Raw genomic sequence first — 27,530 nt, forward strand, 5'->3', positions numbered from 1 at the left:
GGAATGATAATTTCGGATACAAAGGGTATTTGCGCTACAAATTTACTATGTTGAAGGAGTTACATTTATTGTTGTAAGGAGTTGAATAGAGATTATGAAAGGGGTTTATGGAAGCTTTCATAAAAGAGTTTCATTGACTATAATAGATGGGATGTTATGGATTTGAACATTTAAAGTAAGCTGATGCTTAATGAAGTTTGTTGGATATGAGCGACTAATTATTATTAAGTTAATAAATAATAGAAGTAATATAATTTGTTTTGGAGAGTAAGGAGGTGGGTAAGCTCTTTAGATTATAATATTCAAATTTTAAGGAGACCATTATGACTGAATATTTTCCCAAAAAGACAGATCAATATTTCTAATGTTCAGACATCTCTCAATAATATAACTAAAACTGTATAACCAACTTTTCTCCACTGATTTGACCTCCTCGAATAAGCTTCAATCCATCATTAATACCATTCAATCCATTTGGTTGAATTCTTATAGGTATATGCTTTATCTTATTACCATTTATCAAATTTTGAATACTGGGAATAAATTCAAGGATAGCCTCTTTAACGCCAGGAATAGCTGGAAATGAAGATCCATTATTATATATAACATCATTTCCATTTGCAGTAAATGCTCTTGTCATAGTGAATTTTACATTGGACTTAGGATTCTTGATAGCTTCAAAACTTGAAACTACCAAGGAGTCTATCTTTGTTGGCAAAACATCAGAAACAGAATCATGGGTAAGCTGCAAAGTTGCTGTGCCTCCTACAGTGTGTAATGCCATAGTGATATTTGGGTCAATATTTTTTATCTGTTGTGTAACATTCAGGTCGTGGTAATCAATTAAATGATCAGCACCGAAACCTTTAATTAAAGTTGCATGCTTTTTGGATGCCACCGAAATGACAGTCCACCCAAATTGTTTTGCGATTTGACTTGCCACCAACCCTGTTGCAGTTGAGCCACCATAGATCAAAAGGCTTTTATTTTGTGATTGCAGAAAACTCCCACCTAATGTAAAGTATAGACTGCATCCCAAGGTTACTATTGTGTTAGAAAGTGAACATGCACCTTCAAATGTGTCAATATTTCCTGGAGGCAAAACTTGAGAATTGGATGAACTGAGCTTGTTTAACTTTATTGAGTAGACTTCTTGAACAACTGCCAACTTCGAATAGGCGCCTTTTTCAGGATTGGAATAATCACCGCCATGAATAAAGCTAGCTATATAATCACCAGGAATAAATCTCGTGACATCCTTACCAACTTTCAAAACGACTCCACTTACAGTTAAACCCATGATTGCACCATCGGGAGCCCAATCATAATCTATATGATAATAATCGGTACCGTTAATAGATGCGGCTCTTGATTCAACCAAAATCTCATCGGAGCTAATGGGTGCAACCGGAACTTCTTTTACTTCTAATTGTGAAGTTGATTTTTGTAATACAGCAGCTATAGTGGTTGTCATAGTAGTAACAAATAATGGAAAATATTATAAGGTTTCTCGGCGTTATTTAATTTAATCGAATAATATCACTTATTAGAAATACTGAGATTAAATACTACGGAAGATGCAATCGCAAATTACTTTATTAGTAAGCTAGTATTAGTTAAAGTGTGGCTGTAAATTCGCATAGAAACAAACAGCGATAAGAAGTTTGTGATGTAGGTAGCACACGAGGGCAATATAGGTGATTATAAATTATTAGCTTTATAATCGAAATCAAATGATATACTTCAAACACCAAATCTTAAAAACCATAGTTTCCAAGGTCAAAGATTTCAGTAAATGTACCAAGTATACTAAAAACAAAGATATTGAAGGCTTATATATGAAGATGATCATCGAGATAAGTTTTTTTCAATTTACTTCATTAACTTAGACATCTTATTGAGAAATCTTTAAAAGAGTCGTACATAAAATGTTCACCATCGACAGACTAAAATTCAATACCTTAGAAATATGGTGCTCCCCAGAGTTAGGAGACCATAAATATTTGGATTTTTACCTAAATTCAAATAACTTGATACTCATTCTTATTGTAAGCTTACGATGAATTGAAAAAACAATTCATTCATGTAACAAATTTATTTGGTATAGTAATTTATCATCACACGGTTGATGAAACCAATATTCAACTGCGACTGTGACTGCAAAATATACCATTCACTGCAGCGCACCGGGTTTCCAGAAGAGACAAGTTCAAAAATACAGTTCATAGTAGTCATAGCACACAAAGGGTTAATGATATATTACATTTTCTGAGACGATTAATAAATAGGATATGATTTGCGATTTTAGAGCCTTTGATATGTATCGTATAAGATCTATGTAATTTCCGGTTAAATAGAAAACCAATGACTAATAATTTTAAAATCCATTATTTTATCTCATTCGTGTATAATTAATGCATAAATAGAAATGGTCTTCTATATGCCCAAAAAATAAGCAATAATATTTCAAAGCTTCTCTTCTTTTTGTATGCCCGAATAGTTTTCATTTTTTTTTTTTTTTTCATAATCAGAAAAGGGCATTTTTGCCGTTATATCTATTTCTTCTAAGTGAGCTAACTTTTAGTGTTTCTAAATTATAAAGATTAAAAGAATACGAATAAGTCAGCGATGCAGCATTAACAGAGAAAAAGATACATAGAACTGCAATACAGCTTGCTGAGTTGGAAATTTTACTTTAACTATTGGTTTTCGCTTTCAAACCAAATTTATTGAAGAAAATTAAATCACTTGAATACTAAATTGTACAGATTTATGAGAAAACAGATTAGGCTATCCTGACCTTCCAATACCAAACAAACCCCGCGAGGATTATAAAGATTAAAAATTAAACGCATGCAGAAAACTTTGTTACCTAGAGATGAAAAGAGACTGATTGCAACGCTTTAAACAATACGAAGGAGTATAATGCACTTAAAAGGTTAATGATACCAAGAATATAGTTACCTAAATTGGAGCCTATATTTCTTGGTATACATAAATAAGTGAGCAAGGAAAGCAGTATTATATAGTCAGAGGCTTATGTATGCATCAGCCACTTAATAGGAAGCATAGACCATAAAATAAATAACAAAACATTTTATAAAACTACATCGGATAATTTCAAACATTCGTCTGCTCATCTTTTCTTCATTGAGAGTTGAATATGAGCTTTGATATTCGAGAACATTACAGTCGCAAGAGAGTAATTATAATTTTTCATAAGCTTCAACATCAAGTATTGTGACGAATTTCCGATAATCAAAAGTCTCCTTCCGTTGTTTGTTTAAAATCACCATCATATTATTGGGGAACCCTGGGCTAATAGGAACTTAGTTAATTTGGAGATCACGAACTGCGTGTGATTGGTATAAACAATAATAACATGAGGTATTACCAAAGCAATTTTATAAGGCTACCAAAATCTCATTAAGAAATACTTATTACCATTTATGAATTGGTTACAACTATTGAGAAGCCAAGATCTACTATACTAATTCACACTTCCTCGCATGAGCATGTCGAATATCTGGCTTTCCAATTCATCAAATATAAAAGATAATTTATCGTCCTGGTACGAACCATTATCATACATAACCTCTTTTTCATTCATTTCTTTTAGACACATTTCACAGTCCATCAATGTTCTATTTTATTTCATTTCACACAAATAATCTCTTAATTCATTATTAAAGGGTACTCCAAAATTCAAATTTCCACCATTTGCCACACTGACACACTGAAGGAGAACCATTTTGGCGTAGACAAGGTTTTTTCCTATCTTCGTTGGATCGACTTGTTTCACCAATCGGTTAAGATGCATTTTACACATTCTAATGTTGCTTAATAAATAGCTCTTGGTTCTGGACTGGAGTGTTTCTTTCCTGTTTTCATATAATAAGGCAGCTAAGATCTGGAAGCTTTTGTCGATATATAAGGGGTATGCGTGAATTGTCTCCAATGCTACAGGAGATCCTTAGTAACAATTTATAAAAATGTGCGGATGTCGTTATGTTACCTTCAACATTGTACTGAGGTAATCTTAGCTTTTCACTAAACATCACATTCGTTAAAAGTTCTCTCTTCGTTGGATTGGTTAAAACTGTTATATCATAATCTGATTCATCATCATTCAAACCACGTATTCGTGATCCCCTTAAGTAGACCGCTAAAACATAGCGGTTAGTTAACTCCTCTGTGTCTCTAACTACCAGCTCTATTACTTCCATACCCTTGTTGTACGGTCGTTTATACTAATGATTTTTATTTTGGGTCACTACAGATAATCGTGGTCGAGTAATGACGAATATGGAGATTTTGATTTTTTTTACGGCACGGACGCACTCATTTCAAAAAATGAGTCCATGACTGAATAGATTTTGCCCGCTCGTGTTGGAAATTACCAGTCACTTTAGCTGAGCTATTTTATATTCCATTATTCATTCTTTATAATTGTAAAAAAACTGGGAGCTGTATGTAAGATATACGTGTAGTCAACTGTAGAATGGGCATCGTAGCCAAGCCAAACATTGTATAATGGTCTGGTGCGTGAAAAATTGGGTCCATGAAAAATTGTAGGAACTACATGTCCCTTCGCATTTAATCAAGAAACTTGGACATTAAAAATGAAATACATTAGTATGTCTTCTTATTCTGATATATGAAAAGGATATTGTAAGACTCAAGCATGGCAATTATATTTTTTCTTTTTGTTCAAAAAATAAAGGAGTACGCTTTGCTCAGATTCTGGAAAATGCTGAGGATTTTGACTTCAGTTTGTCAAGCTAAACTGTAAATAAGTTGTAATTTCAATCTTCTTTATATCAAATATATAATGCGGGATGTAAATAACGGCGTTTACGTGTAACAATAGTGGTAGTATAATCTAGGATTGTAAGATAATAAGAACTTTAAATCCTAGATTGTGATCGTTTTCGCGCTGTGCTACAAATCTTTTTGCCCCTTTTTGCTGATGAGTGAAAAAATAGTTCCTAATTCTCTGCTCTCTTCAGTAAGGACTTAAGAGGAAATTTTTCTTCTACTTATACTTATACCTTTTGCAATAGTGTCGGTGATTGCAACACGTACACTTCTAAAGCGTATATTTATAAGGATGTTCTCTTATTTCTGTACTACAGCATTCAACAATTTCTCCGTTTATTTTAATCAGAGTAAACTATTTTATACGTAAAATCTATTATGCAAATTGAAATTAAGTAGGGTAAATGAAAGTCTTGTCTTTTAAATTTGTAAGATCTAAAGCAGCGACGTTAACTTTAAAAACTTCACCTCTTCGTGCTTAACATGACTAACCTTCAGCTTTTCATCCAAAGGTGCCAATCTTTCCTTGTTTCTTCTATGCAAAATGAACCATACAGTACCAATAAAAACTGGAGCAGTGAAAAACTTTACACAATTTGAACAATCCATGCTCCATGCAGGGACATAATTGTGGAAAGCTAATATTTGAAACAGAATATGAAACCATGATCATTGCATTTCTCACCAATCTCTGGGTATAGCTTGCACCTGCAGTAGTTTGTCCTAAACCAAATGCACAAATCCATTCCAACACCAAAGGATTGTGAGGCTAAGGAAATGGATGCCAATACACCTATATAATTAGTCAATGGAAGAGAAACTGCTGCAAACTTAATCCACCCATTTCTTCATAAAGGATAGTTTGTTGGTAAGGTAAGTTATTAGCTAACTGCTGTAAAAAAAAGAACCCAACTATTAACCATGAAATTGGATCTTTGAAAGCTTCAATTGAATGGACTTTTTTGAACTGTTTTTGTTCAATAGATTGGTGGGAAGTATTTTGAACTTTTCTAATGACCCAGACTTTCTCTTCCATGGTCAAGAAAGATGCATTAATTGGATTATCTAGGTATGAAAAGAAAGCAATTACGGCTAAGATTAAGGTTAGTCCACCACCAATAATAATACTCAAGACTCTCCAGTCACCTATTTCAGCACCAGTGTACAAGACACCGTAACTAATGAACCCAATTGGGATAGGTGATACCATAAATGAAGCGTAGAAAATTGGTTGAGTCAGTTCTCTAACATGTTGACTTAAAACATACCATTAGTAAGTATAATTGGAATTGCAACCAAGAAATCCGAGGAAAAATCTTAACGCTTTAACACCCGCATAATTATAAGCCGCACAATGCAAGATAAATTCACGGACCAAAAAAATATAATACCAAAAATTAATTTACTGATAGGTAATTGACCAACGGTGAAGCCAAAGTAGAAAATTGTGTTTACATTATTATATTTATCTTGGTCTAATCCAGTAGTTTCCCAAAATCCAGAGATGGAATGTACGATAAGTAGCTTTATCCATGTACATAATCAAGTTGATTAAAAAAGTAAGACCCAAGACTCGCCATAATAATTTTCTACTAAGTTTCTTGTCTTTCTCAGGAGTAACAATGAACTTGCCTATGTATCTATTGTAGAACCACGTGTCGAAGGGAATGTTGATGTCAAGGGATCGGAACAAAGAAGTGACAACACTTTTGTTGGAGAAACTTGGAAGGGGATTATTTTGAGAAGCAGCAATTACACCTACGATGCTCCAGAATTTAAGGGACTCTTCAAAGATATTAGTCACAATACTTAGATTTCAGTATATTGTATGCGTCGAATCCTGATTTAGCGAAGAGGTTATATGAATGCTGGGATTTGACTCCGTATGACAGATTAAAATTCTATGCTCGTAGCAATTGACATCATAATAATTGGCCAAACTATAAAGAAGATGAGATGAACAACGAAGACGAGAAAGTGGGAGAAGTGGGAGGTTGCCAGGACTTATAAGTCCAGTATCAAATTGAATCAGATTTCTCGCGAATCAGAGGGGAAGTACTCAACATATTTGAAAAGGTTTCTTTGTCTACTTTGATTAGGACCAAGCTTCTTGAATAGTATAATAATGTATAGAAAAATTTACTAGAGAATATAGAGATCAAAAAAGAAGATCATCTCGTAAACAACAGAATAAAAAGTACACGCCCAATTTGAGTTAAAGACTTGGCATAGACAGTGAAATTTTTTAACTAAAAATTCTCCCATTTTTTCATGTGAATGCAGGTTTCAACCTAGCGAACCTCAAATATACCACTTGAAAGATGTTGAAATACTTGCATTAACAATACCTTTGAAATATGAATAAGCTATTACAAGTATTACCCAGTCTTGAGGTTATCCAAAACATTAGAACAGTTTTTACATATTTTAAAGTCTACAGGATAAGACAGATATACCCTTTTTCTTAACAGGAAGAGTCAAAGACATGTGACACTTTCCAAAACTTCACATCGTAAAATAATAATTTAGACTTTTTTTTAATAGCTCAGATTGAGGACTTTATATGAAATAGCGTATGATGGGTACTTTCTATACCTTAGCCAGTATTGGTTTGCAAACAGTAAAACTTATCTGGCATACAATCTAACGGTCGATAGAACCTAATGATAGCCAAAGGCTTATGTAGTCTTCAGTAGATCTTTATATTTAGTTGAAAATTTTAAATGTACGTCCACGCATAAACGGGAATCGAGAAGCTTACAGGCATTCCTTAATCTGATCTGAAAGTTGTAATTTTAATAACCCCACTTAATTTTTCAATTCTTTCTATGTACAACCAGTTGAACCTGAAGTAACATCATCTATATCAATAAGATCTATTCTATGCTTCTCTATACTATGTTTCTCATTAGCACTTGTTCTCTTTTCTAAGTCCATTCCAGCATTGTTTCACTTAAAACTTATTTTCTGTGACATGATGATAAAAGTTTATTTACATATATGTAGCTGGCTAAAGCCAAGAAAATTCACCACTATTAATAAGAAAGTTTTTCTCGTACTTGACTGGGCTTTAGAACAAGTAAAGCCAAGAAATTTGGGATGATGTCTGCATATGCACATAGATCAAGTTGATTTTATCTCATCAATCAGTGTCCATATTATTCCAATTATTATGCAGATTCAATATTGTTAATTTTTTCCCCAGTTTCTGACAGATTGATCAATGTCTTTTATTAATACGTTAGGAAATTATTAGTATCTATGAGTTCAAGCTAAAAATGCCCCTCTACTAAAATTGTGTCCTTCAAAAATGGACAAGATAATGCAATATTTGTATAATTCGTATCCATTATTGTTAAGCACTGGTATTTAGAAAAAACTAAATGAAATTTTTGTTAGATTAATGTACTTTAAAATTTATTTTATTCGCCAAACGTATTAAAAGTATATTTAGAAGCAGCATGATATATTTGAACAGACCCTACATAAAATACTTGCTAACAAATTTAAACAGCGTATAAAATGACTCTCAACAAATAAATATTCAATTATTGCGTTGCTTACACTCAAGAGCTAAGGCGATTTCGTAAAAAACTGCAAGAAGGACACAAACTTTAGTTACAAGTCTTAACTGATCACGCATAAAACTGCATATACGTCTATTTTCAAGCCATCTACTGTCTTTACCTTTATAAAACGAATGTATTACTCTCTTGATGAGAAAATATAACTGCATAGCTAAAGACTACAAGATTTTGAGTTAAGACAGAATCTAAATGTTACCTTAATAGTGATTGCTGAATAATAGATTAACGAGTATCATAATCCCAATTACTTCAATATTTTATACGAAAAGATTGTTGTGCGTTCGTTTGTCAGCTTGACATCTTGTTCATTCCAGGCCAAGCAAGTCAAATGATATACTTAATCATCGCTGCAGATTTTTACTGCCATAACTCAAATATGTAGTTGGTTATTCTTTCATTCTCCGCATAGACAAACCAAATAAAAATGTTGTGAGTTTAGAAATGTAATAAAATACACAAAGCCCAACTGCGAGATCGGGCTTATCAGATCCATCTGACAAATTAAGAGAAACTGCCGTGTTCTACGACGCAACTTAAATCACCACTACCACCAATTTTGATGGAAGGTTCTTACTCTATCCCAGACAATGTTAATGGGGACTATCAATCGAGGTCTAATTATTCAGAAAATTTAACTTTGCGAACGATGATTATTCAAGCGCTCTCGAATAAATAAAGTTGGCTTCTACGAGCGTCGTTGAAGCCAATCATTTACATGCTTTTTCAAAGTTGAGCCATACCTTATCAAATGAGAACAATAGAAGTACGAACACCGATATGCATGCCAAGCTTTCATCAATTTTTTTTCACCGACTGCCTCAATGCTCGAGCATAAGTTCTTATGTCTGCTCTTCTTGAAACATTTAAATAGCAGCTGTTTACACTTTATATTTCCATAGATTTTATTACTATTGTATCATCTCTAACATGCTGGCTGAGAAAAATTCACATAATACAGGAGACATTATAACACCCACCGTCACCAAATATAGCCAGACTGCAACGGCCAGCGGTGTCGACAAGACTACGTCTGCGGTCGAGAAACTTCATCATGAGTCAGTCTCTGAGTCAAAAGAGCTCCATTTGATAGACTCTAACATTTCAACTGAGTTCGAAAAGTCAAGAGGTGTGAGAAGGATTGAAAATGTTAAGGCCATGATGCAGTCAGACGAAGGGAAAAAAGTCACTATCGCTTTCTGGACCTGTCTTGTCGTGATTGCTTGGGTCTACTCTTTGGATTCCTCTACCACATACAATTATGCTATTCCTGCTGCTTCCAATTTCAGCAGACACTCAATGATTTCTACTGTTAATATCGCATCCGGGATTATTGGTTCCGTTGTCTTGCCTTTTCAGGCTAAGTTCTCTGATATCACTTCAAGGCCTATTTGTTTTGCCCTTTCATTGCTCTTTTACACTGTGGGTACAGTTATTGCAGCTTCTAGTTCGAGCATTGGTGGCTATGTGGTTGGTACAGTTTTCACTGCTGTTGGTTCAAATGGTATCTCCTTTTTGAGGGATATCATCGTCGCTGATTTAACAGACTTAAAGTGGAGGGGTCTTGTAAACGGTATTATGACCAGTCCGTACTTAATTACTGTCTGGTTTGCTGGTTTGATTGTTGATGCCGTCTTAAAGACTAATTGGAGATGGGGTTATGGTATGTTTGCTATCATAATGCCTGTCATTGTATCTCCGTTAATTTTTGTGTTGTCCTACTATGAACATAAAGCTCAAAAATTGGTACCCAAAGTTGTAAAACCAAAGAAATCGGTTTGGAAAATTGTTAAAGATGCTGCAATTGAAATCGATGCTTTCGGTTTGATTCTATTAGGTTTTGGGTGGTCTTTGTTCTTGTTGCCCTTCTCTATCTACTCTTATGCTGATAAAGGCTGGAAAAATCCTAGTATTATTGCCATGCTTGTTGTTGGCCCTGTATTGTTGATAATCTTTGTTGTGTATGAGGTTTTCTATGCCCCCTTCCCATCCATGCCTAAAAGAGTTATTAAAAACAAGACTTTCGTTACAGCTATTATCATCAATATTATCTACTTGTTAGCTGATGGTATTAGAGCGCAATATTTGTCCACTATCATGTGGATAGGAAAGGATTGGTCGAATCAAAATTGGGTCTACTTTAATAATACCTTGACGATGTCTTTATGTTTTTTTGGGGTTGTTGCCGGAGCCACTTGCAGAATTACGCACCGTTACAAGTACATGCAATCTTTTGGAATTCTAGTTAGAGTCATATCTTACTGCCTTCCACTAAGATCCCAAGGAACCCTTGCCAATACTGCCTCGTTCGTCATGAGTCAAGTCCTAATGGGGTTTGGTTCTGCTTATTCTACCATTGGTACACAAATTAGCTCACAGGCATCTGTTCCTCACCAGGACTTATCGTTGGTTATGTCCTTGGTGCTCCTTTGGTCAACTGTGGGTAGCTCTATTGGTTATGCTATCTCTTCTGTAATTTGGACTTCAAAATTGCCTCAATACTTCAGAGAATTCATACCAAACTCGTACACTGATGAGGAGGTTTACAATTTCTACACAGACATGGACCTGTTGAGAGCCATGCCTTTTGATTCTGATGCGAGACAAGGTGCTACAAAGGCATTCACATATGTTGCCATCTTCATGTTTGCTCCTCCAATTGCTATGGAATTCATCAACTTTTTATTGAGTTTCTTTCAGACCAACTTTTACTTGGGTGACACCCACAATGCCATTGAAGACCAGAATGGTAAAGATCCAACCAATCCTGACGAAGAAATACGTGTCCCACAAACTACTAAAGAAAAGTTTCTCTATCTCTTCAGATAATAGTTGTTCCGTTAAATCTGTTAGATCATTTTACTTTTCCACATTTATAGTTTTGTTTATTCCTAGAGGCAGAAAAACATTTGATCATGTCCCGCAAGTATTTTTAACTATATATACTACTTAACAATCTTTACATGGGATATAGGCAGATTTCAAATCATCTTATAGAATGTTTAATCGATCTGTATTGGCAAACTTAGAAACCTATTCCTTTTGAGGGGAGTAACTTTTCTCATCTAGGCCATTATTATAGTCAGAGAACTTGATATATCATATTAATGAGAGCTATTGGAACCCTGACAGATATTTTTAAGAGTTACATAGTCAACAGTGCCTAGTTGTACCAGTTTGATGAGATGCTTCCGAACTATCCCCTGCACTTATAGATTGCGCGTTTTCCCATAGTTAAGGTGCACACCCTCTGGGTCAATATCGCGGTTCCAATGTTGTAAATGTTTTGTACAGTAATAAAAGAAAGAAGGTAAGATTGTATTACATCATCTCTGTTGCAAATTTTATTCTATCTACGTGATTTGTGCTGAGCTTCCATTAAAATATTTTCAAATTCTCTTGTACTCATCACATTGTGACCATCCAATAACACAACAAATGAATTTCCAACTTGAGACTCGAAAGTCCTGAACCAAAATTAACGTCTGCAAACCTCTAATATAGATTAAATGAGACGTCGTACAATGCGAATGTAAAAATAAGCACTTCAAGGGTTTGTCATTTGACACAATCATAACTTGCAATCTGTTGTTTATAATACATGGAGATATAAGCCCAAGGAATATTTTATATTCTCAAGGGAATGTGTATTTTATTGATTTCGGATACTCAGAATATACAGAAGATAAATTAGGTTCCAGCCCAGTGAGTGCTAACCCTGAGAGGATCAAGAGTGAACACCAACAGTTGTGCGGTATATTTGGTCAGCCTACTCCAAGGGAATATGAATAGTTAAATGAAGAATGTATGGGTTGATATATAAAATACACGTATATATTAAATAGATGGTAAGTTGCGAGATAAGTGTCGCATGGCAAACTATTTGCGGCAAACTGCCAATGCGAATGCGAATGCAGTTGCCAATAACAATTTTCCTTTTGTATGCCTAAACTAGATAACATTCCTTCAGTAGCAACACTCACAGCTCCCAATGAATTTTTATTACATATTTTTTTATCGTCAAAATTTTTACTTTCAAATACGAATTAAATAATTATGGTATACCTAGCGAAACAAAAAGCAAAAAATAAATCACTCCCAGGGTAGGTCTTGGCAGATCGCACGTATAAAATTACCGCCAAGTCGTGCACGGAAACTTTAAGCATATTGATTAGAAATTAACACACTAATGACCTTGGTTTCATGCATACCATGCTAGATTAGGTACGTGGTTAAAAGCGACAGCTCGTCAACTGACGAGGAGACTTGTATGCACACTTCTCGTTTACTAGCTGAATATGTGTGCGACCTGCGGGAGTGAATTATTAATTGCAGCAATTGAAACACTATGAACATTGCAGATATGGCTACAATATTCGATATTTAGAAAGAATACAAGAGATATGGATAACTTACAATTCTACAAAACCTAATTCTCCACTATACCATCCAATTTCTATATGATATGGTAAAACCGCATCTTCTCTACCCATATTTTCAAGTTCCAAGAACATCCTACGTTATCAAACCTTATACCCTGCAATTACGTGCAAACTGTTCAACCTCATACTAATAGTGTAAATTGTTCTTACTTAAGCGAGTCTCCCTCATCTTTTTTTAGGATTGTTTTTCTACAAAAATTAACGTGCACAACCGCGAGCGCCGAGCGTAACGTCGCTGGCGCAATGTCGCAAATGCGAGCACATTAATTGTTCTGTTACTTAGCACTGCAACTTGCAAATTGTTGTCTATGCGGTGTAATCGCACCGTATGTTTGCAGGGTACACAGTGTGATATCGAGAATTTTACACAATCAAAGGAAATGTGTATTGCTCCTAATTAATACTAAAAAGCAGCTCTATTTATAAACCTAACCCCATATACCTAAAGGATGTTTATCAAGTGATACTAATTTTTTTATTCTCCGTACTAAGAGTCCTACACTAACTGGTCCGAGAAATGTACAAAGAACAATAGCCCATGTGACAATAATATAAACATCAGATGATGAGCCTTCCTTCGGCTCACCATTAGGAGAAAACACACCTTTCGCTTCAGCTAATGAAGATATCAAAAATCCTATTTCGCCTCTGGCAACCATCGCTAAACCAAGCATTGATGTAGGATAAGTATTTTGTATAGAAAAATTATTGTTTTCGTCTTTTTTAAACCGAATGAGCCATAATCCACAAGCGAATTTTGAAACTATCATTAGTAATGCATAAATAAAACCTTTCCAAATTAATCTTCCTATAAACATTTGAGTTATAGGTATAGAAAACCCAATAGAAGCAAAAAAAATTGGTTGCAATATTTTGTTCACAACTTGGGAGTAAAATTCGTCAAATACTTTAGATCCGGTAAAACCTAGTTCCTGATCATAAATTTCAAATTCCTCTTTTCCGTTATTATCATTAGAGAATTCGGTAATTGGAGATTCTAAATTATTGATAATACTGTCTTGATTAAAATTACTTTTCTCTTCTTGGGCCTCAGTATCAAATTCTACACTTATTAACGTTTCGTCTAACCACGAAAGTGCTGCACCAAAAACATATGCAGCCGTTAAATTTGAAGCACCAGCATATGTTGCACCAGTAATTAGACCAATTAGTACAATAGTGTGTAACACAAAATAATAATTCTTCGTCATTGATAATATTCTCAAAATTCTTGGGAATGATCTTTTTTGTTTTCTAAACCATAATGCAAACGGAAGCATAAGAAACTTAACAATTACCCCAACTATAACTATAAGTGCTATTGAAACAAATACGGGACGTATAACGCTGATCGCATTAAATGATCCATCACCTAAATTAGAAATTATTTTGATCATTACTAATCCAAAAATATCATCTAGTACAGCAGCACTAGTCAATATAATGCCGACTCTACTTTGCTTGAACCCAGATGTTAATAAGATAGTGAAAGATGCACCTAAACTAGTGGAACTTAGTGCAGCTCCAGCTGCAAATGCCGCTACTGGTGTAGCATTGGAATAGCCTAATATCGAAAAACTAAGTGCAATTGGAAGACTAACACCAGTGAAAGCAACCAAGAGTGCTATATGAAAATTGGCTTTCAAAACGTTGAAAGAAGTCGACAATCCTCCTTCGTATACCATCAAGAGTAATCCAATGTACCCCAATTCCATAAAAGTTTCCTGGGAATGTTTACTGAGCCAATTTGTACCAGGAACTCCATAGCAAACACCTAGAAGTATCTGCCCAACTAGTCCACAAAATATAAATCTGTTAAGAATGTAATTCAAACCATTAAGAAATAGTAAAAATGAAGAATATATAAGTAATGTTATAGCTCCTGGTTCTTCGAACGGAAGATACGTTGGTGTCATATTAATGGCAAAAGAAAACCAGAAAAATATTTTTTCAAGAAAAAATAACCGATACAAAAGATTGTACACAGTCCATCATATCCTGTACACAAGATGTTAAAACTCGCACACTGTACACAAAAGCCATTTATAAGCGTCCCTTTCTATCACTTACTTATAATTGCAAATTGTTGTTTTTATTTTGTATAGTCGCACTGTAGGATTGCAGGTTTCACAAGATATGAAGGAAAGGCATTTCAAACTGGCCGGGAAGTATATAAATTGTAAGCTGGTCTCGTACTGGAAAGAAAGACACAACTCAATAATGTAAACTGCCGTTTTCCCTATTGTAAAGTCTCTGTATACATCAATTCCCAATAAGGTCCAGTGTTATTTCTATCATCAGATAGTATATAAAAAGCATTATAACAGTGTTTAGAAAAAATTGAAAGAATCGACAATCTGCATTCTTAGATTTTCGCATATTATTAGAAATATTTTTAAAACAACGAAAATAAACCCATATTTGCAAAGTCGTGAAAAACTATATTACATCGAAAATACTTCTTTTTTAACATATACGACTTTCAGATATCTTAGAAGGTGTAGTTGACTTCATATTTGTATTTTGCTCACAAAAGCTGGCTAATGTGCCGGCCCCTTATCTGAACTATATTTGTCCTGTTTTGTGATTTTTAAAATGATGTGCAAGGTCGTGTCCAAAGCAAATATTGCGGAAAGAATAAGTCGACGAACAAATGCGCTGTCCTATTCTGGATTGGCATTTTTACCCTGCACCTTGTACCAACATGGATACACATGAATTACATATTAGAGAAGTCGGGGGATGGTCTATTTAGTGCACAAGGACAAAATAGAAAATCCTTTGGCTGAGAAATTTGCAAATAAATATCTACCACGTCTTATCGAAAGTAGTGAGATCCACAGTACTATATTGTGGTAAATTAAAAGTTACCACCAGGAACATTTCAAACTGCATTATTTATCGAAGCAGATAATTGCTGTTACATGTGACTCCGAGGCACCAGGAGTCAAAGAATCTAATCAGTAGCTTCGTGAGTTCTGAAGCATCATACCTTTCAAATAAAATATTTAATACTAAGCATAGGTTTGGTATCATTTTGCTTACTTGATTTTATTCAACAATAAGTAAATATATTCAAGTTCATGATTTAAATATGAATAACAATCACATAAAAGATGCTACTTGTCTTCGTACCAGGCATTATTGTACCCAATATTTACTCCGAATAACTAAAATAAAATCCCTCTCCAGCTGCGTATTATCCATGTTCCGAAAGATACATAAAAAATTGGGGGAACAAATGTGCACGAGTCTGGTTCAAACCTCGCTTGCCCAAAAATTATTGAGGGCAACTGTCAACCTAATTATATAACCATCTATTATTTGCTATTGTTGATAGTTCTGAATAATGAGTGTAGTAAGTATTATCACTAGTGTTGAAATGTGATTTTATCAATAGCTCCTCTTAACAATAATGCCCAGACTTAATTCTTTTTATCTTAAGATTCATTTTCATCAAAAGTTATTAAAATTAGGGTATTTTTCATAAAATATTCATTATCAAGCATTGGTCCCAAATCAAAGGATTGGGTTTTCTAAAATAACTATTAGAACTTCCATGTTTTGAAAAGGTAAGCCTTTCAAATTCAGAATACGGAAGTTCTTCTTGATATTCACCCCATGTAATGCCATCTCTTCCTCCAACAAATCTATTATGTTAGAAACAGTACTCGGAAGAATTACTAATGAGTCTTTATCCAACCCAAAAGTATCACCACCTACTGAAGCAATGTAATTTGGTTACGCTCAGATAACCAATGTAAGTCAGCATTAGATGCGGCAGCATTTTCATTGGTATTGTCCAACCATATTATGACAAATCTATCAAATAATTGTAAATGAAGTACTCCCCATCATCTCCGCATCATTTGTTTCTAGAGATTCTATCTTAGTTTCATGGATTGTGGAAGCATAACCAGAAGCAAAAATTGAAAAAAAAAGGAAATATTTCAATAATTATAAGTAATTGATTTTTCATATCTTGCTAGTTCTAAACTTCTTCATATAATAAAAGTACATTTAAAGATTGTTTTATCGATAATGTTTGTCAGTACTTTTCAATGTATTTCTTATGAAATTTATTTCGTGATCTGTTGCACTTACCTGTAGCCGCTTTAATAAAAATAAAATCGAATATAAAGTTAAATTAAAAAAAATATATACGTTCTAAGCGGAATTTTTACAATGGAACCAAAGTTTTAATTTATGGTTATCTCAAGAGTTAGCTCAATATGATATGATCAACGTAATTATTTTTTTTTCTCATTTGTTAAATAGATATATGTCTACTCAAATATATAGCACGTCTAATTGCTTATGTACCTTTATCATTATTAGAAGCTAGCTACGCACCTAATACTTCCCAAGGTTTATGAGTAGATAGGCCATTACAATATTGTAACACTAAATAACTCAATATCGCTTACAATATATGTTCTCTACTTCTATAATAAACATTTGTAACAGACCGTATCTTATCCATTAGCAGGAAAAACATTTCATCGCAAGAATAACATTTCATCGCAAGAATATTGATTTTTGCTTAGAATATTTATGAAGATCAACGACAATAAAACAAGGTGAATTTAAAGAAAGCAAAGTTATTGTTTCCGTTGATTTTATTAGTATGACTTAAAGAATCCCTAATAATTATTATGCTTAAACTTAGCTCTTTTACATATTGATGGCTATAAACAATTCTCCTACTTTAAGAATAATTTAGTTTTCAGAATTATCCTGAAAGTAAAAATCCCGTTTGTACGCGCCAGTCCATGCACCATAGGCCACAATGTTTTCTAGAAACGAATTTTCGAATGTTTCAAATTTGGCTTCACTTGGTACATCAAGGGTACTTTTTAAACCAATGACCTGATAAACGTAGCGATGATCACCATGATCCAAAAGAGGACGGGGGCCATTATAAACTGCACCTAGAATGTTTTTAATATAATTTATGTCCGACTTTTTTTTTCGAATAGCCTCTACATCGTCTTGAGTGAAACTTCGCTAATGTTCTGAAATATTGAAGAAACATCCATGAAGAGCCACAAATGGTAGAGGCAAGTCAATATCTTGCACCACCACTGCAAAAGTCTTAATATCTTTTCCTAAATTTTCTCCGACTTTCCAAGAAATACAAGGAAAAAGATTATCTTTTAGAAGTTCGTGTTTCTGATCAAGCCTATTTATCATGCTTGTATCCATACATTTTATCTCAGTTGCACAAGGAACATCTGCAAACATGGTCTTCTTCGTGAACATGCAATTAAGGCTTTCGAAGTTCAGCCTTAATTGCATTGAGCCTAATATATTAAGTTTTGCTCTCAAGAAATTATAATATTGGCTGTATTGCCCCTTTATAATTTGTGATCTCGGTGATAACAATGTCTTCGGCCGAGATCTTGACAGAACTCGTTTTCTGTGCGTCAATTGTATAGATGTTATATAAAGTACGTCGTCTAAAAATACATGTTGTTATATTTAAAACTTAACTAGCAATACCCATATTTGGTTCGCTTCAATTTTTTTTCTTCTGGTCGTAACTCACTTGAAATAAAACAAGTACATAATATGTCAATTTCTTTATTTTACTTACTTTTTCAAAACTAAAAGTAACATTAATTCGCTTGTTTAAAAGTATTAAACTTATATTGATGCTCTTATCTTAATTAAGTATTTTATTTGAATACAATTCAAATAAAAAACAAATTTAATAAAGCATCATTAAGGTAGGGCCAAATCAATAAAAACTTATAATAGTTTAATCTTAGATAAAGACCAAATAACTAGATAATGGGATTTTGGGATATATAGACCAAATGAATATTGTTTTGTAACTTTTAATATACTATTGATCATAAGGAATCCTCAAGCTGAAGCGGTTCCTGGATTTTGATTAAGAAACGTAATTATAAATTAAGAAATTAAAGATTTGGAAATTTTTCACCAGTAATTTCTATTTAATTTGAGGCTTATTATAATAATAATTATATAATGTTATTATAGGTTTAGCTTCATCATTGCTTTACTCAAGCAATAGTCCTTGTATTGCTCGACCAAACGAACGTTATTTATTTCAACTTGACTATTTGCTTCACTAACTATATCACGATTTCCAGATACAAGCACCATGTTCTTGGACTTGAGCAACTTCTCAGGTAAAGTCTCATTGGCTTCCTTATTGAGTAATAAGCTAAAAATGTTAGATGCACAAATCCTACCCATTTTAGCTGCCCATCCAGCAGTCTTGATGACAGGAATTTCAACTATATCTCCAATGCAGTAGAAATTTTTAACTGTGTCTTGAACATTAGATAACTGTAGATGTTCATTGGTCAACAAATTTCCTTTTTCAGAAACATATTTTTCTTGAATTTCCTTAGAAAGCATACTTATGTTGTTCTTTTTGCCGCTACTCCAATAATTAAATTGAGATTCAATAATTTTGCCATCAACAGTTACTAAGTTACCATTAGCTAATTCTTTTTCAACCCTAGTTTCAAGATAAATATTTATTCCTGCATCTTTCAAAGCAGAATGAACATATTCTTTGAATTTCCCAGAAAGTGGTTCCGGCGGGAACAGCGAATATGGATGAATCAAATTCACAGTTTTTTCTGGATAAGAATGTTTTATTTCAGCAGCTATCTCAATTCCCACGGCACCAGCTCCAATAACCGATACCTTGTCTGATTTTTCAACTTTCTGTTTAAATTCACCAGCTTCACTTACAAATGATTTTATATCTAAAGATTTTGGGGACATAGGAGGAGATCTATGTCTGCCTGTTGCTAAAACCACATAATCAAATTGAAGGGAATAAGCTTTCAGTTCCTTTCCCATTTGGTATTCAGCACTCTTTTTATCTAAGTTTGTAACCTTTGCTTGAATATAACTTAATTCCAAGTTAATTTGGCTATTTGTAGTTGTCCTTCTGGTCCTTTTCTCGTTTTCGAAAATATTATCGAATTTAATACCCTTGAGCCCATTAAAAGCAAAGTACTGAGATTTTGCAAAATCAGTATCAAGAAGAGCACGGGGCATTCCAATAACGTTTAAAAATCCATTTTTGGGCTCAATCATTGTAATGGAAATTTTCCTTCCATTAGGCTGCAAGGGAAAGGTATTCGCACCTTGAATTATTGAGGCTAAAATTATTGATAAATGATAAAGCAGCATAGGAACCACCTACTACCAATATATTAGTAAAATTCCCAGGTATATGACCAATTTTGGAAGTTGAAATATTATTCATGGTCACAGTTGTATTTCATTTAGTCAAACGTTTTTTAAAATTGGGAATAGGACGTTAAATAGAACTTTATATTTTTTGTACTAGTTAGAGAGCGGGTCTATCCGATCATCGGATGCCGGGACTATCGGATATGTGGAGAAACCAAATGCTAAAAAGATTGCAGCCCAGTTTTATCAGATCACTGGATATAACTCTACCATTTTAAAGTTTATTCAACCGCAAAATAAAGCTAAAATACTTGGATGTATTAGACATTTCTCTGTAAACTTAGAAAATTTTTGAACTGAAGTTGAGCTGTCTTTGCAAAGCACGATAAATTAATATTGACGTAAATTCGGGAAGTTATTTCTACAAGATTGTGAATATTTAAATTAATATTTATTATATACTTTTGGTATATGAGGATATATTATTTTGATTTAGACCCTTACCGTTAAGTGAATCCATAAGCAAAGTTTTCATACCACAAGTATTGAGCATTATTAAGTGTTGTATATTCATCCATCAATATGAATAGCTTCTACCTGTCCAAATATATGTTTCTTGTCATGTATTAACCGTATGTTGTAATTAAACAAAGTTTGTGTGTTGTCAAAGTAGAATTGATTCCACAATTTTTAATGTGCATTTCTTTGGTCTTCATCATTTTGCAAATAATGGTTTCAATGTCCTTCTTGGTAACTATCCTAAAACAAGTGCTAGTGCATTCGTAATCTAAGAACATTCTATGAAATTTATTCTTTTTCGTTTCGATTCAGAAGTATCATTAACCTTACGTCATTAACTTTGAAAATTTAAGAGACCTGCTAAAGCTTTCTGTATAGGAGTTAAGAATTCGCTTGCCATTCCTGCTTTAATAATAATAGCTTCTGGAACGCTCTTTATTCTAACCTCAAAGCCTTGCGAAGACGAGAAAATTCGCATCAAATAATCTTGGCGTGGGACACACAAATTAAATGAAATTGGTCTTTGACGGTGAACTTAAATACCGGAACGAATTTTATCCGAGTTATTACAAACGATCGGCATTTGAAGAACAATAGATATGCATATGTATACTAAGCAAAAAATATCAGCCTTGTTTTGAAAAGCCATGTCAAATTCCACGAGACTAGAAAATAGAAATATATATAGATGCAAGTACGATGTACCTGATTACATTTCAAGTTATTTAGTTAATTTAATTAGGAATGATAAAGAAATTGTTCATTATTGCCGCTTTATTTGCTACAATTACAAGGGCCAGCCCTATATTAAAAAGAGATTTATCTTCAAATAACAGTAGCACTAGTTATTCGCTTGATGATTTATGCTCCATTTCGCATGTTCGGGAGTCGTTGCCTCTGAATGGGACTTTACTTGGTATTGAAATGATTCCGACATCTGTCGAAGTTAATGTCGCTGAAAGTTCTAATTACTGCTATTGTAACATCTCTGTTTCTTATGCGCATACAGGAAAAAACGATACTATTGTCCTCAACTATGCTTTGCCGGATCCTTCCACCTTCGAGAGTAGATTTTACGTTGCTGGTGGAGGTGGTTATAGCCTTAGTAGTTCTTCTACTGGTGGTCTTTCCTATGGTGCTGTAGGCGGTTGCACTGATGCTGGTTACGATGCCTTCAGTACATCTTATGATGAGGTGGTTCTTTTTGGTAATGGTTCTATTAACTGGGACGCAACTTACATGTTCGCTTACCAAGGATTGGGTGAAATGACCACCATAGGTAAAGCTCTCACTAGTGTTTTCTACGGAATGTCTGACGATGAAAAGCTTTATACTTACTTTGAAGGTTGCTCCGATGGTGGCCGTCAAGGTATGAGTCAAATACAAAGGTATGGAGATTTGTATGATGGTGCTGCTATCGGTGCACCTGCTTTCAGGTATGCTCAACAACAAGTCAATCATGTTTACCCTTCCATGGTTGAAGAAGATTTGAATTACTTTCCACCTCCATGTGAATTGAGTAAAATTATCAATGCTACAATTGGTGCCTGTGATTCTCTCGACGGTCGTATAGATGGAGTTATTTCCAGAACAGATCTATGTATGCTTAGGTTTAATTTGAGTTCTATAATTGGAGAACCCTATTATTGTGAAGCTCAAAATAGTACTTCTCTTGGATTTGGCTTTAGCAAAAGAGCCGAAAGTAGTACTACCTCTTATCAACCAGAGCAAAACGGTACAGTTACTGCTGAGGGAGTAGCTATTGCTCAAGCAATTTATAAAGGCCTTCACAATTCTGCTGGTGAAAGAGCCTATCTTTCGTGGCAAATTGGTTCCGAACTTAGTGATGCTGAAACTAAATATAGCGAAGATTCGGGGTCTTGGGAGCTTAATATCCCATCCACTGGAGGGGAATACGTTGCAAAATTTATTCAGTTATTAAATATTGATAACCTCTCATCTCTCGATGACATCACTTACGACACATTAGTTGACTGGATGTCCACCGGTTACTATAGATACTTGGATTCTTTACAAACAATAATACCTGACTTAACCTCATTTTACTCGAATGGAGGAAAATTGTTACACTATCACGGTGAATCTGATCCAAGTATTCCTGCCGCTTCTTCGATTCATTACTGGCAAAGTGTTCGTTCTATTATGTACCATGAAATGTCTTTTAATGAATCGCTTACTGCTCTTGACAACTGGTATCAGTTTTATTTAGTACCGGGTGCTGCTCACTGTGGTGCAAATAGCTTGCAACCAGGCCCATATCCAAAATCTAATATGGAGACCATTATAGAATGGGTGGAAAAAGATAAGAAACCATCCGGTCTTAATTCAACTGTCTCTTCAGGTGACTATGAAGGCGAATTTCAACTTCTTTGCAAATGGCCACTTCGTCCATTTTGGAAAAGTAATTCCAGTTATGACTGTGTTTATGACCAGGCATCTTATGATTCTTGGACATACACTTTTGATGCCTTCAAAGTTCCAATTTACTGATTCTGCTTCTTAAATTTTTTCCTTTTCATCTTCGTCAAAGTAAATTAATAGACTTTGGTTATTTAAAATTCTTCAGAAGTATTAAAAATTAGGTCTTTTTTTTCGCCTTCATACATTCCATATTAACATTTTCTAGCTTACTGTTGGTATTATATGCTTAAAATACATTTCTTTAGAAAATGATCTTGAAGTAATTCAGGGGTCATTGCTATGCACATTCTCGGGATCATCATATGTGATATCTTCGCCAACAATACATACATGACAAGCTAGTTAAAGCGTTAAAGTATCTTTTCATTGTTCATCCTGTATAATCTGTTATCTTACCTTTGATCATTATATATAACGAAAAAAGGGAGTATGTAAATTCCTTTTATTATCTCTATGATAGACATTTGTGCCATTATCATTACATTTTATTACATAATTCAGTGGTTGCTTGAGTCGCACTGTAACGTTCTGTAGGTTTTCTCGGATTTCTCTGGAATGCTGTTCAAAACCTGCATAAGGCTAGGAGTTGAACATCGATGACCATTCATTTTCGGGCCCCTTTTCAATCTCTTCATAACTACTGTGAGTATTAAACCCTCAGAAGTTTACAAAGATAGGAATAGCATCAGAGAAATGGACAAACCAAACACAATGGGGACTACAACACGCACGGCCAAGGATGTCATTTCTGCCCTCAATCTTGCACCCCATCCAGAGAAGGGGTACTACATCGAGACGTTCCGAGACCCACAGGTATCGTCTGAGGGCCGCGCACCCAGCACCTATATCTACTACCTCCTCGAAGGTGAAGGCGGCATGTCGAATTGGCACCACGTGCTCGACGCTGTCGAAGTTTGGAATTATTACGCAGGTGCTCTGTTGCAGCTCTCGCTATCTTGGAATGATGGAAACCCCGTCCGCGATATGATTCTTGGCCCAAACATCTGGAAGGGAGAGAGGCCACAGGTGGTTGTTGAGCGTGGAGAATGGCAAAATGCGCAGTCCTTAGGGGACTGGACGCTTGTAGGCTGCTCTGTCGCGCCAGGTTTTGAGTCTGAGAGCTTTGAAACGGCTAGCCCAGGCTGGGAGCCAAAGGGTGTAGCATAGTAGAATCTGGCAAATATGAATTAGTGACGTGGCGCATGCAACCCAAAGCTCCCTCATTGAGAGTGTAATATCTGCTGCATATTCTGCAGCATGTAATAGTTGACATCACTCCAGCTCGTATCTAAACGCGTATGGTTGTACTGGAAATGGGATATTTCAGTTGAATGAATTCGAAGAGTTTCAGGAAAATTCGAAAATTCCAGAGTTATTAAGCTGAGATACCTTGCAGCTTTAATTTCAGTTATTACAGATACGTAATACTGAAAATACACGAGCTTTTCATATAGAGATTAGAAATCGTGCCTTTGGTTATTCACTGATTATTTATATTTATTCATAATATTTTTACAATATTGTCTGATATTTTATTTCCTTATAATGCTTTTCCCAATTTAGCAAATTTTTGTTTAGTTTACCTTTGTAAATTGTTTGTGCTTTAATTGATTTTCTTAATATATATCCTGGTTATTTTACTTAAACGATTAGTTCCAACTTTTATTCATAAAACATCCATAAACCATAAACCAAAATGTTTGAACTTGCAATACTAATTGAATAATTTATAAGTCTGATTAGGATCCAAATAGTTTTCTGGAGTTCACTACTGAGTCCTCAATTTTAATTTTTTCTGTGTCGAATGATGAATTTCCATTTATATAATTAAAATATAGAAAAGAGGATATTGGAGTTAGAAAGATTGAATAAATGGGATAAAGGAGGAGGTTATAGATTATTAAATAGAAGTGATTGTTTAAATATTTTATGGGTTTTGTGAGATTTGGAGGTTTTATCATAATTGGCGTGAATATGTATAAAAAGTGAGAATAATTTTGGAGAGAGTGCGAAATGAAATTGGTAGAGATTTAAGTATTATAACTGAAGAATAAATAAATGTAGATTAGGATATATTTGAAGAGTGGTTGATATATAGTCAACACAGGGACGCTTTTTTCCGTGTTGTGTCGGGTGTCGAGGGTTTATGGGGTGGGGGTTATTTTTTCGGTTTTTGCCGTTTTGGGAAGTTGTAGGGGGTGTAGTTTTTTTTTCTTTTTCTTTGTTTGGAGGTGGGCCTGGGCCTGGATTCCTTTGTGTATGTTTTGGGGTGGGTCAAACCCAGTTAAGTATTCATCTGCTGATGCGGAGCGCTGCAAGTTACTGTTTTGGGTGCGAATCTTTTGTTGTTTTTTTTTTTTATATTTATGGTGGTCATTGGTTTATACTGGATAGCAGATCTTCTCTTCTGAGTTTCTGAGCCAGCACTACTGGCCAAAACAGCATGTGAGATATCAAGCCAGGATTCTGTCTCCTCTTAAAGTCATTCCTTTTTTTTTTTTGTAATGCGCGAAGAAACATATCTGTTCTTGATGATAACTTCCCCTCGATGAAGGAGTTTTTCGAACGGTAAGGTGATGATGGGGTCAAGGAACCCCGAGACACATATACCACGCTGCTTGAAGAATACGAGGAAACGTACGCACCGCAATTTAGCTACGAATTCACGCTGATTAAAGACACGAAGCTCCATGATGTGTCGGAAACACCCATCAACTATGATATCAGTGACTACTACTTTGACCCCTGCTAGGGTTGAGCATCCACAAGGAGGGTGGACTTGTGGTGGTGTTCCATCTAGACCCCCGGAAAAACTATATCATCCGGTTGCTGTTATTTGAGAGGTACGCACAGACAATCTTGTGCAAGATGTCACTGTTCCGTGGGGCCTTGCAGTTGCTGTCGGCCAAGGACGATCTCAGCCTGAAGTTTGTGCTAAATTGCGAAATGGGTGAGCCAGGACTTGAACACCCCCGCGACAAGCTTAATCGGCAAACTATGCCACTCCAGGTCGTGTCCATCCACTTTGGCGTTGGCTGCGACTGCGGCATCATCAGAAGAAAGTATGGTGAGTTGAGTGCCACTCATGCATCTAGCGGGACTCAATCCGACCCGTAGCGTTCCAAAAGTTCCCGCAGAGGTTTGGTCTCCGGCCTGCCAACTTTGAGGTTTATTGTCCCACCGACGACGGCTATGTGGAGGCCCGCGCCAGGGATGGTCCTGCGTCGTCGTCGTCGTCATTATCAGGGACTGCGACAACCGTCCAGAACCTGCGGACAACCACTGTGCCCGACCTGCAGCACCATCCGTTGGTGAAAAAGATTCTCCAGGAGGTGGACCGAGAAATGGTGGACATCCAGGTCAAAGGTATGAAGGAGGCCAATTTTGTTCCAAAGATAGCCCAGCTCTTGGTGGGTGCCATGACACTTTTCAGCGCCAACATCAACCATGTCAATCTTGCGGGACTCGAAGTGGTGCGACTTTTCAAAGGCGCCGCCAATAACACCGGGCGCGCCTCCAATAACTTTAACCGCCGCCCATCTACGTATTTCCGCGCAGTCCAGACATACCTGACGTGCGTGCAGTACAGCAAGTACATGGCCGAGCTAGTATACATGGTATTGATGTATGGACCCAAACCTGCGGCCTCCTTGGCGCTCACTGAGATGCTTGATAAGTATAGAGACGATGAAGTTGTGTTGGAGGTCAATTCCCGTGATTATCACAATTTGACAGGCTACTCGCAGTTCATCACGGCCGAGGAGCGCACGCGGATCTTGGACCAGACGTTTACCGAGTCGTCCCTTCGCGACATCGACCAGCTCGTGCATTGGATCATGGACCACTGCATAAGAAAGGAGTTCGACGAAAACCTTTCTGTGGCGGGGGATGAGCAGCAGCAGCAGCAGCAGCAGCCAGATATCGATATTGAGAGTGATGCCATAGCCGCGGGTATCTTGGATGAGGACGGCGACGACAACAATGAAACCCCAGAGGTGTATTTGGAGGCCATGAACACAACAATGTCGTCCTCGCAGCAGCAAACAGCTGCTGAGTCTTTGGCCAGTTTGTACTATCCGGTCTATGGCGTCAACAATAATGCCGAAGAAGAAGAAGAACAAAATACGTCAAACGAAAATGCGTTTGTGGTGTACCTCGGGTACCTAGGGGCTAAGTATCCGACCAAGCAGTATTGCCGGTCGTTGAGCGGAATATGCTATGTGGCCAAGACGTGTGTTTTGTTGGATATCATCAAACGGGCGCGCACCCGCCGCGTATCGCTTCGAGACGCTGAGGATCCGTCTGTTGTGGACACCGGTCTGTACCGCATATTGGCCCAGGTGCGCACCCATTATACATATCTCGGGCTATCGTTGGCTCGAAGCGAGGGTAATCTCTTTCGCCTCAACTTTTCCACGGGAGACATCTTCAACAGCGACAACGTGGTTGTGGGCCACACGAATATGATCAGCAAGATATTCGGCCGGTTGTACGACCTTGCACAGGAAACCATCCAGGATTTGTCGAATGGTGAAGAATTGGA

General features: G+C 35.7%; 11 protein-coding genes across 11 annotated transcripts; 4 read left to right on the top strand and 7 right to left on the bottom strand. All coding sequences in view use genetic code 12, as the record gives it.

Annotated features, from left to right (window-relative positions):
- Positions 1 to 391: 391 nt before the first annotated feature.
- DEHA2A14608g (DEHA2A14608p) lies at positions 392 to 1,474 on the bottom strand (the record flags this gene model as incomplete). The annotated part of the gene is made up of 1 exon (XM_456961.1): positions 392 to 1,474. One exon carries the CDS (start codon positions 1,472 to 1,474, stop codon positions 392 to 394), a length of 1,083 nt encoding a protein of 360 aa, XP_456961.2.
- Positions 1,475 to 1,733: 259 nt separating this feature from the next.
- Positions 1,734 to 1,889, top strand: DEHA2A14630g (DEHA2A14630p; the record flags this gene model as incomplete). Its single annotated transcript, XM_002769997.1, has 1 exon — positions 1,734 to 1,889. The coding sequence occupies one exon, from the start codon at positions 1,734 to 1,736 to the stop codon at positions 1,887 to 1,889; it is 156 nt and encodes a 51-aa protein (XP_002770043.1).
- Positions 1,890 to 3,887: 1,998 nt separating this feature from the next.
- Positions 3,888 to 4,226, bottom strand: DEHA2A14652g (DEHA2A14652p; the record flags this gene model as incomplete). The annotated part of the gene is made up of 1 exon (XM_456962.1): positions 3,888 to 4,226. The coding sequence occupies one exon, from the start codon at positions 4,224 to 4,226 to the stop codon at positions 3,888 to 3,890; it is 339 nt and encodes a 112-aa protein (XP_456962.2).
- Positions 4,227 to 5,623: 1,397 nt separating this feature from the next.
- DEHA2A14674g (DEHA2A14674p) lies at positions 5,624 to 6,028 on the bottom strand (the record flags this gene model as incomplete). Its single annotated transcript, XM_002769998.1, has 1 exon — positions 5,624 to 6,028. The coding sequence occupies one exon, from the start codon at positions 6,026 to 6,028 to the stop codon at positions 5,624 to 5,626; it is 405 nt and encodes a 134-aa protein (XP_002770044.1).
- A 3,304-nt stretch (positions 6,029 to 9,332) lies between these two features.
- On the top strand, positions 9,333 to 11,231 carry DEHA2A14696g (DEHA2A14696p; the record flags this gene model as incomplete). The annotated part of the gene is made up of 1 exon (XM_456963.1): positions 9,333 to 11,231. One exon carries the CDS (start codon positions 9,333 to 9,335, stop codon positions 11,229 to 11,231), a length of 1,899 nt encoding a protein of 632 aa, XP_456963.2.
- Positions 11,232 to 13,272: 2,041 nt separating this feature from the next.
- DEHA2A14718g (DEHA2A14718p) lies at positions 13,273 to 14,760 on the bottom strand (the record flags this gene model as incomplete). The annotated part of the gene is made up of 1 exon (XM_456965.1): positions 13,273 to 14,760. One exon carries the CDS (start codon positions 14,758 to 14,760, stop codon positions 13,273 to 13,275), a length of 1,488 nt encoding a protein of 495 aa, XP_456965.1.
- Positions 14,761 to 17,851: 3,091 nt separating this feature from the next.
- Positions 17,852 to 18,142, bottom strand: DEHA2A14740g (DEHA2A14740p; the record flags this gene model as incomplete). Its single annotated transcript, XM_456967.1, has 1 exon — positions 17,852 to 18,142. The coding sequence occupies one exon, from the start codon at positions 18,140 to 18,142 to the stop codon at positions 17,852 to 17,854; it is 291 nt and encodes a 96-aa protein (XP_456967.2).
- Positions 18,143 to 18,844: 702 nt separating this feature from the next.
- On the bottom strand, positions 18,845 to 20,023 carry DEHA2A14762g (DEHA2A14762p; the record flags this gene model as incomplete). Its single annotated transcript, XM_456968.1, has 1 exon — positions 18,845 to 20,023. One exon carries the CDS (start codon positions 20,021 to 20,023, stop codon positions 18,845 to 18,847), a length of 1,179 nt encoding a protein of 392 aa, XP_456968.2.
- An 856-nt stretch (positions 20,024 to 20,879) lies between these two features.
- Positions 20,880 to 21,023, bottom strand: DEHA2A14784g (DEHA2A14784p; the record flags this gene model as incomplete). The annotated part of the gene is made up of 1 exon (XM_456969.1): positions 20,880 to 21,023. One exon carries the CDS (start codon positions 21,021 to 21,023, stop codon positions 20,880 to 20,882), a length of 144 nt encoding a protein of 47 aa, XP_456969.1.
- A 266-nt stretch (positions 21,024 to 21,289) lies between these two features.
- Positions 21,290 to 23,056, top strand: DEHA2A14806g (DEHA2A14806p; the record flags this gene model as incomplete). The annotated part of the gene is made up of 1 exon (XM_456970.1): positions 21,290 to 23,056. One exon carries the CDS (start codon positions 21,290 to 21,292, stop codon positions 23,054 to 23,056), a length of 1,767 nt encoding a protein of 588 aa, XP_456970.2.
- Positions 23,057 to 23,680: 624 nt separating this feature from the next.
- DEHA2A14828g (DEHA2A14828p) lies at positions 23,681 to 24,154 on the top strand (the record flags this gene model as incomplete). The annotated part of the gene is made up of 1 exon (XM_456971.1): positions 23,681 to 24,154. One exon carries the CDS (start codon positions 23,681 to 23,683, stop codon positions 24,152 to 24,154), a length of 474 nt encoding a protein of 157 aa, XP_456971.2.
- Positions 24,155 to 27,530: the final 3,376 nt, after the last annotated feature.

Source organism: Debaryomyces hansenii, assembly GCF_000006445.2.
Source record: "Debaryomyces hansenii CBS767 chromosome A complete sequence".
In the NCBI taxonomy this organism is placed as follows: Eukaryota; Fungi; Ascomycota; class Pichiomycetes; order Serinales; family Debaryomycetaceae; genus Debaryomyces; species Debaryomyces hansenii.